A 13,492-nucleotide genomic window follows, 5' to 3' on the forward strand; every position below is an offset into this window, starting at 1 on the left:
GTTGTTTTTTCTCTCCCCTGCCATACAGTTTCTTTCCTGTAATTATACAGAAGCCAAGAAGCACCACTGACCTTCCCTTTTTCCTTAGGGTTTCATCTGAGACGTATGTGGATGTGTTTAGGGGCTCGTGGCTGGGTGAGCAGGAGTTGTCCGTCACTAAAACCTAGGGACCCTAGAAAGAGGAAGCCTGTTCACAATTATCAAGCCATAAAGCTAAGCCGAATGAGTGGTAGTGCAGCCAGATACAGGGGAGGGAAAAGAAGGGTTCTGTGACAAAGCAGAAAGCTAGTCCAGCTATGACAGCGCACTTTTTACCATTTCTGTCAATCAAATTTCACATGGATGAAAGGAGGGGAGTGGTTGCTTGATGGTGCTACAGACCTCTGGAGGGAGTTGCCTGAGCTTTGCAACAGAAATGGTTGAATTCTATGAGCTAGCACTTTTCAGTGGAAAATTAAAAATATCAGTTTAAAAAATACAGCAACACCCAATAGCGTTGATAGGACTGCATCCTCCTAAATAATGTGTTTGAAAGGTCTCTCTCTCTCTCAGCCCACTCCCCCACCCCCTGCAGTACCTCCCACTAAGCAGCAGTACCTGTGCCAACCCCTGCTTGATGCTGTCCTGGCAAATATTCGTTCCCCTGTATTCAATCATTCCCTCTACCGGACCTTCATGCCAGCTATGACAGCTATCCATGGCCCTCCTATCACGTATGTATGACGACTGCTCTTTCTTTCCTGTTGCGACATTTTAACTTTAAATCACTGTTTAGAATGTTTTCACACAGTATTTTGATTTATTTAAAAGATTTGCCACCTTTCCACGCAAACAGGGTCCCCAAGATGGTAGGCCTGAGAGTTTGTTTTTATGCTCTTGTGTAAACCTGCAAACATGTGGTTTTTTCTCTATCTAGTTATTCTTTAATGCTGAAACTGTAAGTTAACTTAAAATAAATTGCTTTTTGCCCAGAATAAATCTAAGAATTAACGGAAGAGTTTGCAGCAGTTCTTCTTTGGGGTGCTTAGAAGTGTCTTGTATCATTGCTTTAGAGAGCATGAATCAGAAGGTTTAGGAAATTCATGAGTTGACCTTTGTAATAGCTCCTGTATAAGGTGGCCACACCCTGTAACTTATGAATCTCTCAGATTGGAATTTTTGGCGAAGCTTTAGGTAAAAATCTTTGAAATTTAACTTTCCCCCCCTAAGAACTTAGGTAAAATAGGAATGACGTATACTGACAACATTGATTTCGATGGGGCATACCAGTGCCCTGTGTCTAGTTAATGTTTAATCAGACCTAGAGTGGTCAGATTAATTTTCAAATAAAATATTTTAATCAATACATTGACTTTTTATTGACTAGGAAATACAGGATCTTACTTTGAACATTGAACAAACAAACCTCACTACCTTCCTTAGCAACTGAGGGCTGTAACCTGCAAAGACAGAATGTTGTTTAAGGGAATATAGAGTTATCAGTCACCACTGTAGTTTAGTGGATAATGTGTTGCTTTAATTCAGTCAAAGTTTTGATCTCCATGTGGCTGCTTAAAATAGTGCCTCCTCACAAGTTGGTCCTGGTGACCACTGTAGTCCCTCCCTAAAGCTGTTGACCTGTTCAGTCCTAAAATTATTGGGGGGTATAATTGGTTGTGGTGTGGCCCAAAGTTTCCTGGACTTCATCAGATAAATATAGTCTACAAAAGGTGATGTCATCAGAAGTGTGCTCATGTTTAGGGAACCCAGCTACCCTCTATTTGTTTTGGTTGTTTCTTAGCTGTCATATGGTTTATGTTTTGCTGTTCTTGTTAAGACTATTGAAAATGGATACCTTCTATCTTTTTTTGCAAATAGACTTATTAGCCTCCATTTCCACTTGTATTTCTGTCTGGTCATGTTTGTGTTCCACAGGGTTCCAATGACTTCCCCTCGAAAGCGAAAGTATGAAGAAGATGAAAGACAAACCATACCAAATGTGTTACAGGGAGAGGTTGCTAGATTGAACCCCAAGTTCTTGGTAAACCTAGATCCCTCCCACTGCAGCAATAATGGCACAGTCCACCTCATATGCAAGCTAGGTAAGTAACAAGGAAGGACTACTCTAGGTTCAAAGGAATGGGAGAGCTCTCTAGCATCTGAGCTGCATCAGAAATTCCACACCACCAGCAGAGATTGCTTAGTACAGGGTGGAGGCTTGTCTGTTGTTAAAGTTGAGCAATTCTATATGATAACTTAAACAACTGTTGGCTGCAGCCTTTGTACCCCACATTCCAGAGTTTGTATTAGATCATTTGACAAGCAGTTTTCAGATGGTGTTTGAAAAAGAGTTTTCTAAGTAATTCTAAATGTGCCTTTGGTTTCAGATGACAAGAACCTTCCAAATGTTCCACCGCTGCAGCTCAGTGTCCCAGCTGATTATCCAGATCAGAGCCCCTTGTGGATTGATAACCCTCAACAGTATGGTATGAAAAGAGGAGGGAAGAGAGATGTTGGGTGGGTGGGTGTAGCTATACTCATCAGCACAACCTCTTAGTTTTTCTGGTGGAGTATGTTTGTGGCTGCCCTGCTCTTTTCAGAGCACAGAATTTGACCTTCAAAGCTGAGATTGCCTAAATCTCAAGGAATTGCTTGTTTCTAAGATGCGAGCTGAGCATTCTGCCGCTTCCCACTGTGTTTATAGTGTGTGAGCGCCGTGCAGAGTCCTAAATTCTGACAATAAATCTGGGGGGAAAGGATAGAAGCTCAAATCCTACCTCAGCCATGCTTTGAACAAGGTACTGCCTTTTTGAACTGGGAGCTGCCACAGAGAATGACTGCCTCTGCATCTTCTAGATTCATGGCCTTTCTCCGCATGCAGCCCTTGGTATCCAGAGTCTTGACAAACAGACATGCATTCTATTCAGCCACCGTACTGCATTCTTTTTTAAGCTTGGGCTCATGTTGCTTTTTTTCCCTCCCCAGAAGCAAACCCCTTCTTGCAGTCAGTATATCGCTACATGATGTCCAAATTGCTGCAGCTTCCTGACAAGCACTCGGTCACAGCACTCCTCAACACTTGGGCACAGAGTATCCACCAAGCCTGCCTGTCTGCTGCCTAACGTCATCTCCCCTTGCTGGGCCACAGCTGGAAGAGTCACAGAAGCAGAAGCCTTAACTCATTTTTGTTTGCTAGGAGACAGGCTTCATAAAGAGGGCCTGGCATTAGGTTTAGCTCTTGTGCTCCTTGCCAGTGGCTGGATGCATATGATGGATTTGTCACAGGTCTCAAGATGGACATGTTAGGAAATTTTTTAAAAACATCTTCTTAGAGAAGAATTTGTGTAGACTTCTGTCATGGAGTCTTACTGCTATAGGAAAAGGGACAGTGTCCCTTCAGCCTTCGCCTCGTGCCAGATGTTATGTTACATGTCATGTATGTTTGGATGCTATCCTCACTTGAGGTTGCCTGCAGCGGGGAAAGACCAATGACCTGTTGTTATTCAGACAGGTGATTGAGGAGACAGGTAAGCTTTCCTTATTTTCCCACACAGGTTGCGGCTGCAAGCATTATTGGTCACCTTGGGATTCAGCATGGCACTAACTGACTTGCCTCTGGGTGCTTAGGGCGAGACAGAGGCAGCTTCATTGAGCACTGGGTTTGCTTTCTCCTGCCTGTGTTGCTAGTCTTTGTGGAATTTCAGTCTTAGAAGTATCCCTGTTTTCATTTGCTTCTGCTGTTACCATTGCAGAAGTCTCTGCAGACTGATTGACTCTCTTCAAAACAGGAACAGCTTGCTGTGTCAATTTGAGGACTTTTAAAAAATGTACTTGGTAAGCACTGATTACAGTACAATAGTGTCAATATTGCGTACTTTGAACTACGGCCTTTGTTTTACTGTAATAAATGTTTTATTCCCATGTTAAACAGCCTGTCATTTTCTCTTTCTAACCCACTACTAGTAGTTTCACAACAGCCTGAGATGTTCATTGTTGCCTTTTCCACAATCATTTCCCTGCCTAGTAGTCTGGTGTCGGTAAATCTGTGTTGTATGTATTTTGCATGTAAAGCCCCAAATTATGTACCAAAGAGAAGTAACTTTCACTAGTGTAGACAGACCAACTATTAGAAATAGTAAGAGGGGCGTTACAGTTTTCTGCAGCTTAAAACATCAGGTCTTACAGCTGAGTGGACAAGAACAGGCAGTAATTTATGACCTTTCCAAAAAAAAGTTAAATGAGAGAACACATCAGGCCAAGGCCCTGTTGGAAGTACAGTGCAAACTCTTCAGGTACACAAAGTGGAGAACAAACATGTCTGGGGGTGACTTCTGAGCCATTTATAGAAGGAGATCGACTGAACTCTGCTTGCTAAAGCATAGTCCGCTGGAGCCTGTTCCTTTGAGCAGCTTGTGCTCTCTTCTGTCTCTCGGCGAAAGCATTTCCTAATGTTTGCTTCAGTGCTGGTAGCACAGCCCTTTCAGCAGCAGGCAGTGGTGTTACAATCCTACTGGGGAGCAAAGTGGGCATGTGTTATGCTTCACTCTCAGCAGTATCTATTAGAATATTACCGGCTGTCGCAGAGTCTGAATTGCAGTCTCATCCCAAATAATGCCATTTCTACAGCAAGGCTGGCAGCACAATTATCAAGCAAGGTTGGAGCCCTAACTCATCTTTTCCCTCAGGCTACGTTATTATTGCAATTATGCACAACAGGTTTTAGAATTTTTTGATTTTACAAGGAAAACATGCAAAATAGGGTAAAGATGAAGAGCTAGGAAGAGCACAGAAACCATTCTATCTTCTGCCAGCAGCTTACAGACCAGACAGCACCTCCTGCAGGAAAACATGCTGTGGTGACAAGGCCCTGCAGCATCTTGGACTATTTATTGTTACTGGTCACTGTAAGCACAATTGAAGAACAGTGCATGAGTGACTGGAAAAAAAATGGAAGCAGCAGCTAGAGTGGAACTTGTTCACCCTTTTTAGGCATATCCCTGTTTAATTTTCATATTAAGGGAGTTCCAATCTGAAAAATATTTAAGATTAGCTATGAAATTAGCTCAAATATTTACCATTTCTTAGGAACATTCTTTACTCTAGGTAAACGTGTAGCATCCTGGTTCCTAAAGGGAAAAATTATAAACGAGGGTATAAGTGCTCATTTTTGCATATTTTATCAACAGAACCACCATGGATTACTCTTTAGAAATTCCAGCAGCAGTTTTCCACTGCTGCAACAGTGCAGCCAGGGACTCTTTCTTTAAAACTTCTAGGTGTGCTTGTCATTCCCTTTGACAATCTAGTTAACCAGAAGACCAGTGTTAAATGGAAAGCATAATGACCCATAAATAGGTGAGAATTTTGTGGCCTTAATAGCCACAGAGCCAGTTTGGTATAGTGGTTAAGTGCAGCAGGACTCTAACCTGGAGAATCGAGTTTGATTACCCCCTCCTCTGCTTAAAGCCAGCTGGGTAACTTTGAGTCAGACAGAGCTCTCTCAGCCCACCCACCTCACAGGGTGATTGTTGATAATAACACACTTTGTAAACTGCTCTGTGTGGCATTAAGTTGTCCTGAAGGGTGGTATATAAATTGAATTATCATTATCATTATTATTATTATTCCAGAAAAACACAAAACTCAGCAAGTGTGAACTTTTTTTAAAAAAAAGAATGCATGACAGGCTCTGAAGGTAGAGAGGATGAGCTATTACAGCTTACAATCATTGACCCAGTACATCTACTGGTTCAGCAGTCTTTGCAGAATACTGTCAATGTATACTAGCAAGCACATAATCCTGATTTACATTACACTTCTGTTCTTCAACTCAGAAACCAGCTTACCCAAGTTGCCCAACTAGCATATAGTCTTCAGGAATTCTTTTTGTCTTGTGGATGTCTTCCAAACATGATCTCAAATACATCAGCTATAGAACAAAGAGGGGAGAAGTGATTTCTGCTTGTGTTCAAACTCTTGTTTCATCCCCATTATGTTCAGGAGAGGACACCTCACCTCTTGCATCTGCATGTGATTGATATTCCACAGCTGGCGAATGACCACCTCGCACTCCTCCAGCGTTGGTGGCTTCCGCATGTGCGATGGAAGTACATTTACCAAGAAGGGGTTGGAAGAAGCTGCAGGGATTTTCATTTCCTTGGGTTTAGTTTGATGTGGGGATGGAAAAGGTATTGGGGAGGTTGTTCTGTCACAGACTTCTGTATTTCTGTAACAAAGATGGAGCACAACTAAAATACTCATTGCAGTGAATCTTGGGTACGTTTCAAAACCTTTTTAGCTGTAATACTGAAATATATACATGCAAGGTAGCCAGCATCAGAACCTTTGTTCCCCCTCCCCCAAGCTTTTTGCCTTAATTATGAAAGCAGAATAAATGAAATATTTATACTGATTTATAGCATCGTAACTTCCTTGCATATACCATCTTGGCTGAGATTCCAGGAGTTTAACAAAACGTACCTCCTAGCAAATAAATACACACCACCTGTCAGGTATAAAGTATCACTATACCAAGTAAATTTGGACTTGTCGGTCACCATACCAAAAAGGATGGGAACTGCTGCTTTACAGTCCGCTCACTTGCATCCCCATGCAAGCTGTCCCTTATTTAATTTTATTTATACTTTATGTATACTTGTACCCACTTTTCTCCTGAGCATCTCGGGAGGAGTCGATGGGCAACCACAATATACAAAAAATTGATAAAACAATAGATTTTAAAACTAATGTGAAAATACCAGCGAGATATTCCCCCTTTGCTCAGATTACCCAAAAAGCTCTGTGTAACAACTCTTTGCAGCTTCAATGGAAAGTTTGGAGGGTAGGAATCCACCTGACCTCCTCTGGCAGGCTGTTCCAAAGGCATGGGGCAGCCACTAAAAAAGCTCAAGGCTTGACAGTTGCTGCTTATGCCATAGATTGGGCAGGGTGATGGTTTAGATAGCAATACTAGGCCTTACTGGGAAGAACAATTCTGCAGCATGGGAACTTGTGGGGAGAGACACTCCTTCAAGTATGTGGGTCCTGAAGGGATTTAAAGGTCAGAACCAACTCTTGGATTTGGACTTATAAGTAATCCGCAACCAGTGAAGGGACTTCCCATAGAAGTGGCAGGGGTCCTGACAGCTAAACTCAAGTAACAAATGGACTGCCATGTTCTGCACCAGCTGCAGTTTCTGGATTGTCATCAAGGGTAACCCCCAGTAGAGCATATTACAGTAATCTAGCCTCAAGTTTACTGAAGATGGATCAAACATGGTTGGATCAGGTAACTGCAAGCAGGAAGCCAGCCTTCTAACTAGATGTAGCTGGAAAACATTTTTTGCTGTCAAGGCCACCAGTTTCTCTAACAGGAGACCAGGATCTATCAAGGCTCTCAAGCTCTTGACAGTGTTTCAGCAAAAGCTGCATGCTATTAATGGTAGGAACAATCCTATTTAAAGCAGCAGTCCCTCCAGCCAGCATTAATTACCTCAGGATTCATTTTCAGTTTGTTCTTCCTCATCCACTTGACTACTGCATTCAGACACAGCCCTTATGCCCCCTCTCTCTACTCTTTTAAAATGACCCCAGTTCTTCAACTGAGCTGGTCTGAATCCTCCCTTTGCTGTATTGCTCCTGTTACATGACTCAGGTGGATCTAAACCTAATCCAGAAAAAATGCCAGCATAAACCATCTTCTGAACTGCATCCGCCTCATCTAGTTCAGGCATACCCATGCTCTCTAGCTATGAGCACAAACCTTAACCCTAGAGAATGATAACCCTATACATTTTAACTGTCTCTGAGAGAACGCAAAAACTAGAGGGCTGTTGAACAATCGATTAGTGAGTGGTTTTCAGCATGGAGGGTCATAGGTGATGTTGCCCCCCTTTATTCTCAGAAAGGTAATGAATTAGCCTCTTCTGGTTTAGTCCATTGGATAAAAACATTTTAAACAGTTACAATGCTTCTGCTTTCTGAAAGTGCACTCCTCCTGTTACTGGCTGTTGTTGCAGCTTGGAATGCCCTTGTACCTGGGTGGAGGCATCTCTGCTGGGGTCTCCTCTTCTGAACCGAGAGCCTCAGCTTCATCTTGCATCACCCTGGCGGCTGCCTCTTCTGCACTCTCCATTTTGTCTGTGAGCTCTTCACCCACTTGCTTCTTTCCCACTAGTTTTGCAGAACCTGCATGATGTTTAAGGAAGGGCTGGATTGCTAAAACAACTCATGCTTGATAGTAGGTACAGATGGGCAAAATTAACACCATCTTTAGGCCTCTGAAATTGTTACATACCGCTTTCTGGTGCCTTCGGGTTCAAAGCTACCTTTTCCACAGAGCTACTCCTTTGACAAGGCTTGGAAGACAGAACGCTGGGAGAAGCAGCTGAAAAAGAGAAACTGAGCATGATGCCAAAAGGCAGAGCTGGGGCCTCCCTGGGAGCACTGAAAACCATATTGTTATGGAACAGCTCATGCAAGAAGCCCTGGGCGAAGTATCCTAACATAACCATCTCCTGGCACTCTGCAGCTTACCATGAACCTCTTCCCCAATCCATCTCTTCAGCTGCTCTTTTCCTACTGCTGGGCTCTAATGGGTCTGACTTGGCCCTTCTTTCTTCCCCGGGGCATTAAGCCCTCCAAGCTTTGCTGTTTTGGAGCACTTTTGCCGATGTGGTACTTGTAAGGGGCTTCTCAGTGGCTGAGAAGGGGCTAGGAAGGCGGTTGGACAGGATGGGGAAAGCCCCTGAGGATGCAAAGGGAGACTGCACTGTGACTGGGCAGAGCAAATTACCAGTTCAAGGAAAGGAAAGGAGGAACTCATCAGGGGAAGCTTTTTAAAATGCTGGGGTAGAAGGGTTGTATTTGCATCGGTCAGGTCTATTTCAATCGTCTGTAGCTTTGGCTTCTATTTGGTAGTTTGTCGCCGCTTTGTAAAGGCTGCATGGGCCACTTGACCTTGGAAATTTGGCCTCTTATCTCGCCCCAAGGGGGCAGGGGTGGTACCTACCAGGCTTGTACAAGGCGGGCTGCATTATGAGCTTGTACTGAAGATCTGCAAGAGAAGAGAGGGAGAATGAGAGAGGGGTGCCTCCTAGGATTGCCAGCTCCAGGTTAATACACGTCTGGCGATTGGGGGCAGGAGGGGATGGCGCCATGGGTATGGAAGAGTTTGGGGAGGGACCTCCTTCAAAGCAGCCATTTTCTCCAGGGGAACTGTTCTCTGTTGTCGGGAGATCAGTTGTAATTCCAGGAGATATCCAGCCACCCTGGAAATTGGTAATTCCAGGTGCCAGGGCGGTGCGGGTTTCGGTTTTGGGGCCCGGGCCATCTCCCTCCTTTTCTTCCTCCTCTCACACACCCTTGTTGTGGCGCTTCAGCCGCTCCACCTCCTGGTGCAGCTGGGCCAGAGTCTCGGAGTGCTGTTGCTGCAAGAAGGCGACTCTGCGCTCTAGGCCATCGGCGCGGGCCCAGCGGGGCACTAGCCCGAGGCCGGGCAGGCCTGCGCTCTGCATTGCAGGGCCGAGTCAGGCGGAGGCTGCAAGTCTAACACCGAGCATAGCGAGCGGCTCCCCTCCGCGTTAGGCGGGCCGATATGATGGCTCCTGCGAGATGGAGGAGAACACGACGGGTGAGCAGAGAGGCCAGGACCGGGCAGTCTCCGAGGCCAGCGGTGCCCCGCTCCGCCACCCTCCGCCGCCTTACCCGGCGCCCCTAAAGCCTCTGCGCCTAGCGGCTCTCTTCAGGCCTCGCTTGCCGGTTGCCAGGGCGACGGGTGCGCACCACAAGGGGCCTCTCGTGGGCGGAGGGGTTCGGAGGCTGCCTCGCGCTCCTGGACGATAACGGCGGCCTCCTCTCCCGCACAGAGGGGGGTTGTGAGCGGGAAATGAGGAGGGGGCTTGGCAGAAGCCCCTCCCGAGGAAAGCAACTGCCTCCTGCCAAAGACGAGTTTGAGGGCTAATGGAAATTAAAGGCGCTGTGTAGGAAATAATATTGCCACCCTCCAGGTGGGGTCTGGAGATCTCCCGGAATTACAACAGAGCTCTTGGCGACAGAGATCAGTTCCTCTGGAGAAAATGACCGGTTCGGAGGGTGGACTCGAGGGCATCGTACCCTGCTGAGGTCCCAACAAGCTGCCCTGTCCCAAGGAGCAGCCCTCCAGTCTTTCCCCTCTAGCGCCACACCTCCTGGCTCCCCACGCGTGATGCTAAAAGGAAGGCGAGTGAACGGCTGGGGGGAGCGGGGAGAGATGCTTTGCTTTCTTCCCATAATGGGAATCTACTGAGTTGCTGAAGGACCTCTGGAAATCATGAAAGCAAAGGGATTGGTAAAAGATCCAGAGGAGTTAACCGTGTTAGTCTGTAGTAGCAAAATCAAAAAGAGTCCAGTAGCACCTTTAAGACTAACCAGTTTTATTGCCGCATAAGCTTTCCAGAATCAAGTTCTCTTCGTCAGATGCATGATACAAACTGGTCAAATACAGAGAGGAGAGGGGAGAGAAGGAGAGGAGGGACAAGATGCAATTAGGGGGGAGGCAACCAAAACATTCCTTTGCTAGTAAATGTAAACATCACCTTTTGGTGTGTAGTCAGTTTGCCATGTTAGTTTGCAGCAGTAAAAGCATCCAATTTCTATGTAGTATAAGCCCTCGATAACCACAGCTTTCCCTGCCAGATGCATCTGAGAAAGAGAACTGTGGTCCCCGAAAGCCCACACCGGGCGTCACTGGGCTCCCCCAGACCATGCCGCTGTAAAGGAAATCTGTTACCTGTGATAATGTGATAACCATTCATAGTCTCTATTCAGTCCCAGCTTGACAGCATCAAATTTGCATATGAATTCCAATTCAGCAGCCTCCCGTTGGATTTTGTTTTTGAAAGGTTTCTGTTGAACCACAGCGACCTTTAAGTCTTTGGTGGAATGTCCTGGTAGATTGAAGTGTTCTCCCACTGGTTTTTGGACATTTCCATTTCTGTCAGATTTGTGTCCATTTATTCTTTTGTGTAGAGGTTGGCTGGTTTGTCCAATGTACAGAGCAGAAGGACATTGTTGGCACATGAGGGCATGTATCAGATTGGAGGATGAGCAGCTGTAAGAGCCAGAGACAGTGTAGTTGATGCCATTGGGTCCTGTAATTGTATTCCCTGGGTAGCTCAGCAGATGATCGTCAGGTGCTTGTCTCCCAATGACAGTAAAAATTCAAGAGCTGGTTTCCTTTTGGGAAACTTTCAGGAAAGTTCTTTTAGAGTCCCTCACAGCCCTTACTAAAATAATTTGTGTGGCCCACATCTCTGTCAACTTTAAAGAAACCCTGGAGGATTTTTCTCGTGCAGGTGGAAGAAAATGTATCACCCTTTCCCCCTAAAATATTGGATTAAGTAAGAAATAGTAGTCAAACCCCACAGCTGTGGAAGCTCACTCCCACCTCCCCATCCCAGCTCATAAATACCTGGGGTCACAAAGTTGGCTGTCACTTACAATTTTCAGTCTTAGCCAGGGCTTTTTTTCAGTGGGAATGCAGTGGAATGGAGTTCCAGCACCTCTTAAAAATGGTCACATGGCCAGTGGTTCCACCTCCTGATCTCCAGACAGTTTAAATTGCCCTCTGCGTCGCTCAGCAGCGAGGACGGCAATCTAAACTCTCCTCTGTCTGGAGATCAGGGGGCAGAGCCACTGGCCATGTGACCATTTTCGCAGAGGGCAATTTAAATTTTAACCCCCATTGTTCCAGCTGACCCAAAGTGACATCATTGTGCAGTCTTGAGTTCCACTACCTCTTAGCTTCTTGTCAACCTGTAGCTGAAGCACTGGCATGTTGACAAGGTATTCATAAATTCCTTTAATGAAATGAGGAAATGCTGTGTGTAGTGAATAACAGTTACTTGTGTTAGGCGGGCAGTTGTGTTGGTCTGCAGTAGAAGAGCAAGAGTCAAGTTCAGCAGCACCTTAAAGACCAACTAGTTTTTCTGGATTTGAGTATCAAAGCCCCCTATGTCAGATATATTTAGAAGTGGCTTCTAACCTCTAAATGTATACCACTGGAGAGAAGGGATTTCCCCACCACCACCCCATGAGGATTGTGTCACTTCTCTCACTTGTTGCTCCTGCTAGCCCTTTCTCATCAGGGATGGCTCCGAAGGGGGATTTAGGGATGACACTGTTGACCTGCAAGTGACTTGCTTGGGGGAAGGAGAGCCATTAACCGGGTCTCATACTTTCCTGGTAGCAGTGCCTGCATTGGGCAAGAATGGCTGACAGCCTAAGTAAGAGCTAGAGCCACTCAAGGAAGAGCCCTGCACCTGCATCAACACTTTTCTTCTAGATAGCCTTGTATTCAAGCAGCAAGACCTTGGTAATTTCCCACCTCAACCAAACCATGAGACATATTAAGTACCTCAGCCACTACTTGTAAAGGTTCTGAAGCCACATTGCTTGACTGAATGCTAATACTGATGGCATGGCCACATTATGGGAGGTGCCAGCATTGGGAAATGGTGGGGAAGTATCAGGCCTGGACTCAGGTACCCCAGAGCTGCAGTGCACACTGATTAGCCCTCCTGGCCTAAACAAAGTGCAGAGTACATTGCCTGCAACCTACATACTCCTGCTTATAGCTTTCTGTCCATTTGAAGACTATAATGGAAGTGAAGTCTTTGAAGCTGACTGACATGCCCAGGACCCCTTTCCGTTGTTTAAAAGAGGATAGGAGCCATGAGTTGCCAAAATCCTCCATTTTTATAGGTGACTGCCTCAATTGAACAAGAAATAGCTGCGGCCAAAAGTTGTACTGTAGAAAGGATGAAGGAAGATGGAGTGTTTCTAAAGGCAGCAATCCAAGGATGAGCTTCTGGCAGTCCATGGAAGCAGGATACACATGAAGCTGCCTTGTACTGAATCAGACCATTGGTCCATCAAGGCTAGTATTTTTCTTTTGGGGCCATCAGAATATGCATTCACTATTAAAAGTGAAGAGAACTGAAGAATAACTAAAAACCTTACTAAAAAACCTTTACTAGCTTAAGATGTTAAAGAAGAAGAGAGCACTACAACAGGGAATAGGAAAAAGTCTGCGGGGCTTTCAACATGGGGGAAAGAAGAAGGAAAAGCTGGAAGTAGCTCAGTATATGCTTTGTGTGCAAAAGTTTCCAGCTTCTATTCCTTTACAGCTCTAATTAAATAGGTTTCAGGTAGTCAGACTTTATAGACCTATGGTCTGGCTTAACAGGGCAGCTTAATACATTTATATAAAGAACAGCCCCCAGGACCGGAAAGAGGCATGGAAACAGCTGTTACTACTACCCCACACTTTTTGTACTTGGATTTATGTAGTATTTCAGTACATAAAAGAATGCAGGGTGTTAATTGTCTCCACTTTTACCACAGAAATAGAGTTCTCTCCTTATCATCACTTGCTACTGAAGCAATTAACACAGTCCACATCCTGTTTTGTGTGTGCGTGTGCGTGCACGTGTGCTTTGAACCTGCTCTTCCTTCCATTATGTGGCTTGCTACC

At 45.2% G+C, this 13,492-nt stretch overlaps 2 protein-coding genes across 6 annotated transcripts in view; one reads left to right on the forward strand and one right to left on the reverse strand.

Moving 5' to 3' along the window:
* The window catches only part of MED15 (mediator complex subunit 15), a 40,232-nt gene extending 36,325 nt beyond the window's left edge, over nucleotides 1–3,907 (forward strand). For both annotated transcript variants that reach the window (XM_054995722.1, XM_054995723.1), the window contains 4 exons: nucleotides 553–713; nucleotides 1,915–2,081; nucleotides 2,367–2,465; nucleotides 2,965–3,907. In XM_054995722.1, the coding sequence (XP_054851697.1) occupies nucleotides 553–713; nucleotides 1,915–2,081; nucleotides 2,367–2,465; nucleotides 2,965–3,101 (564 nt within the window). In that variant the 3' untranslated portion in view covers nucleotides 3,102–3,907. The remainder of the gene's footprint in view (nucleotides 1–552; nucleotides 714–1,914; nucleotides 2,082–2,366; nucleotides 2,466–2,964) is intronic.
* Nucleotides 3,908–4,191: 284 nt separating this feature from the next.
* CCDC74B (coiled-coil domain containing 74B) lies at nucleotides 4,192–10,824 on the reverse strand. Of its 4 annotated transcripts, none has more exons than XM_054996580.1 (9): nucleotides 9,685–9,738; nucleotides 9,341–9,584; nucleotides 8,990–9,034; nucleotides 8,276–8,365; nucleotides 8,016–8,166; nucleotides 5,995–6,205; nucleotides 5,826–5,908; nucleotides 5,055–5,105; nucleotides 4,192–4,486 (listed from the first exon to the last, which is right to left on the reverse strand). In XM_054996580.1, exons 2-9 carry the CDS (start codon nucleotides 9,492–9,494, stop codon nucleotides 4,351–4,353), a joined length of 921 nt encoding a protein of 306 aa, XP_054852555.1. In that variant the 5' UTR covers nucleotides 9,495–9,584; nucleotides 9,685–9,738; the 3' UTR covers nucleotides 4,192–4,350. The 4 variants fall into 4 exon arrangements, with proteins under 4 accessions (XP_054852555.1, XP_054852554.1, XP_054852556.1 ...); XM_054996579.1 differs by having other exon boundaries at nucleotides 4,192–4,489; XM_054996581.1 differs by lacking the exons at nucleotides 9,341–9,584; nucleotides 9,685–9,738 and adding an exon at nucleotides 10,748–10,824 and having other exon boundaries at nucleotides 4,192–4,489.
* Nucleotides 10,825–13,492: the final 2,668 nt, after the last annotated feature.

This window comes from Eublepharis macularius, chromosome 13 (genome assembly GCF_028583425.1).
Source record: "Eublepharis macularius isolate TG4126 chromosome 13, MPM_Emac_v1.0, whole genome shotgun sequence".
Taxonomy (NCBI): domain Eukaryota; kingdom Metazoa; phylum Chordata; class Lepidosauria; order Squamata; family Eublepharidae; genus Eublepharis; species Eublepharis macularius.

Coding starts and splice junctions, on each gene's coding strand:
- CCDC74B (XM_054996579.1), bottom strand. CDS start 9,494: ATGCAGAGCGCAGGCCTGCCCGGCCTCGGGCTAGTGCCCCGCTGGGCC. Junction 8,366..8,989: donor GCCCGCCTTGTACAAGCCTG/GTAGGTACCACC, acceptor TCTCTTTTTCAG/CTGCTTCTCCCAGCGTTCTG. Junction 5,106..5,825: donor ATGCTAGTTGGGCAACTTGG/GTAAGCTGGTTT, acceptor TTTTCCCTTTAG/GAACCAGGATGCTACACGTT.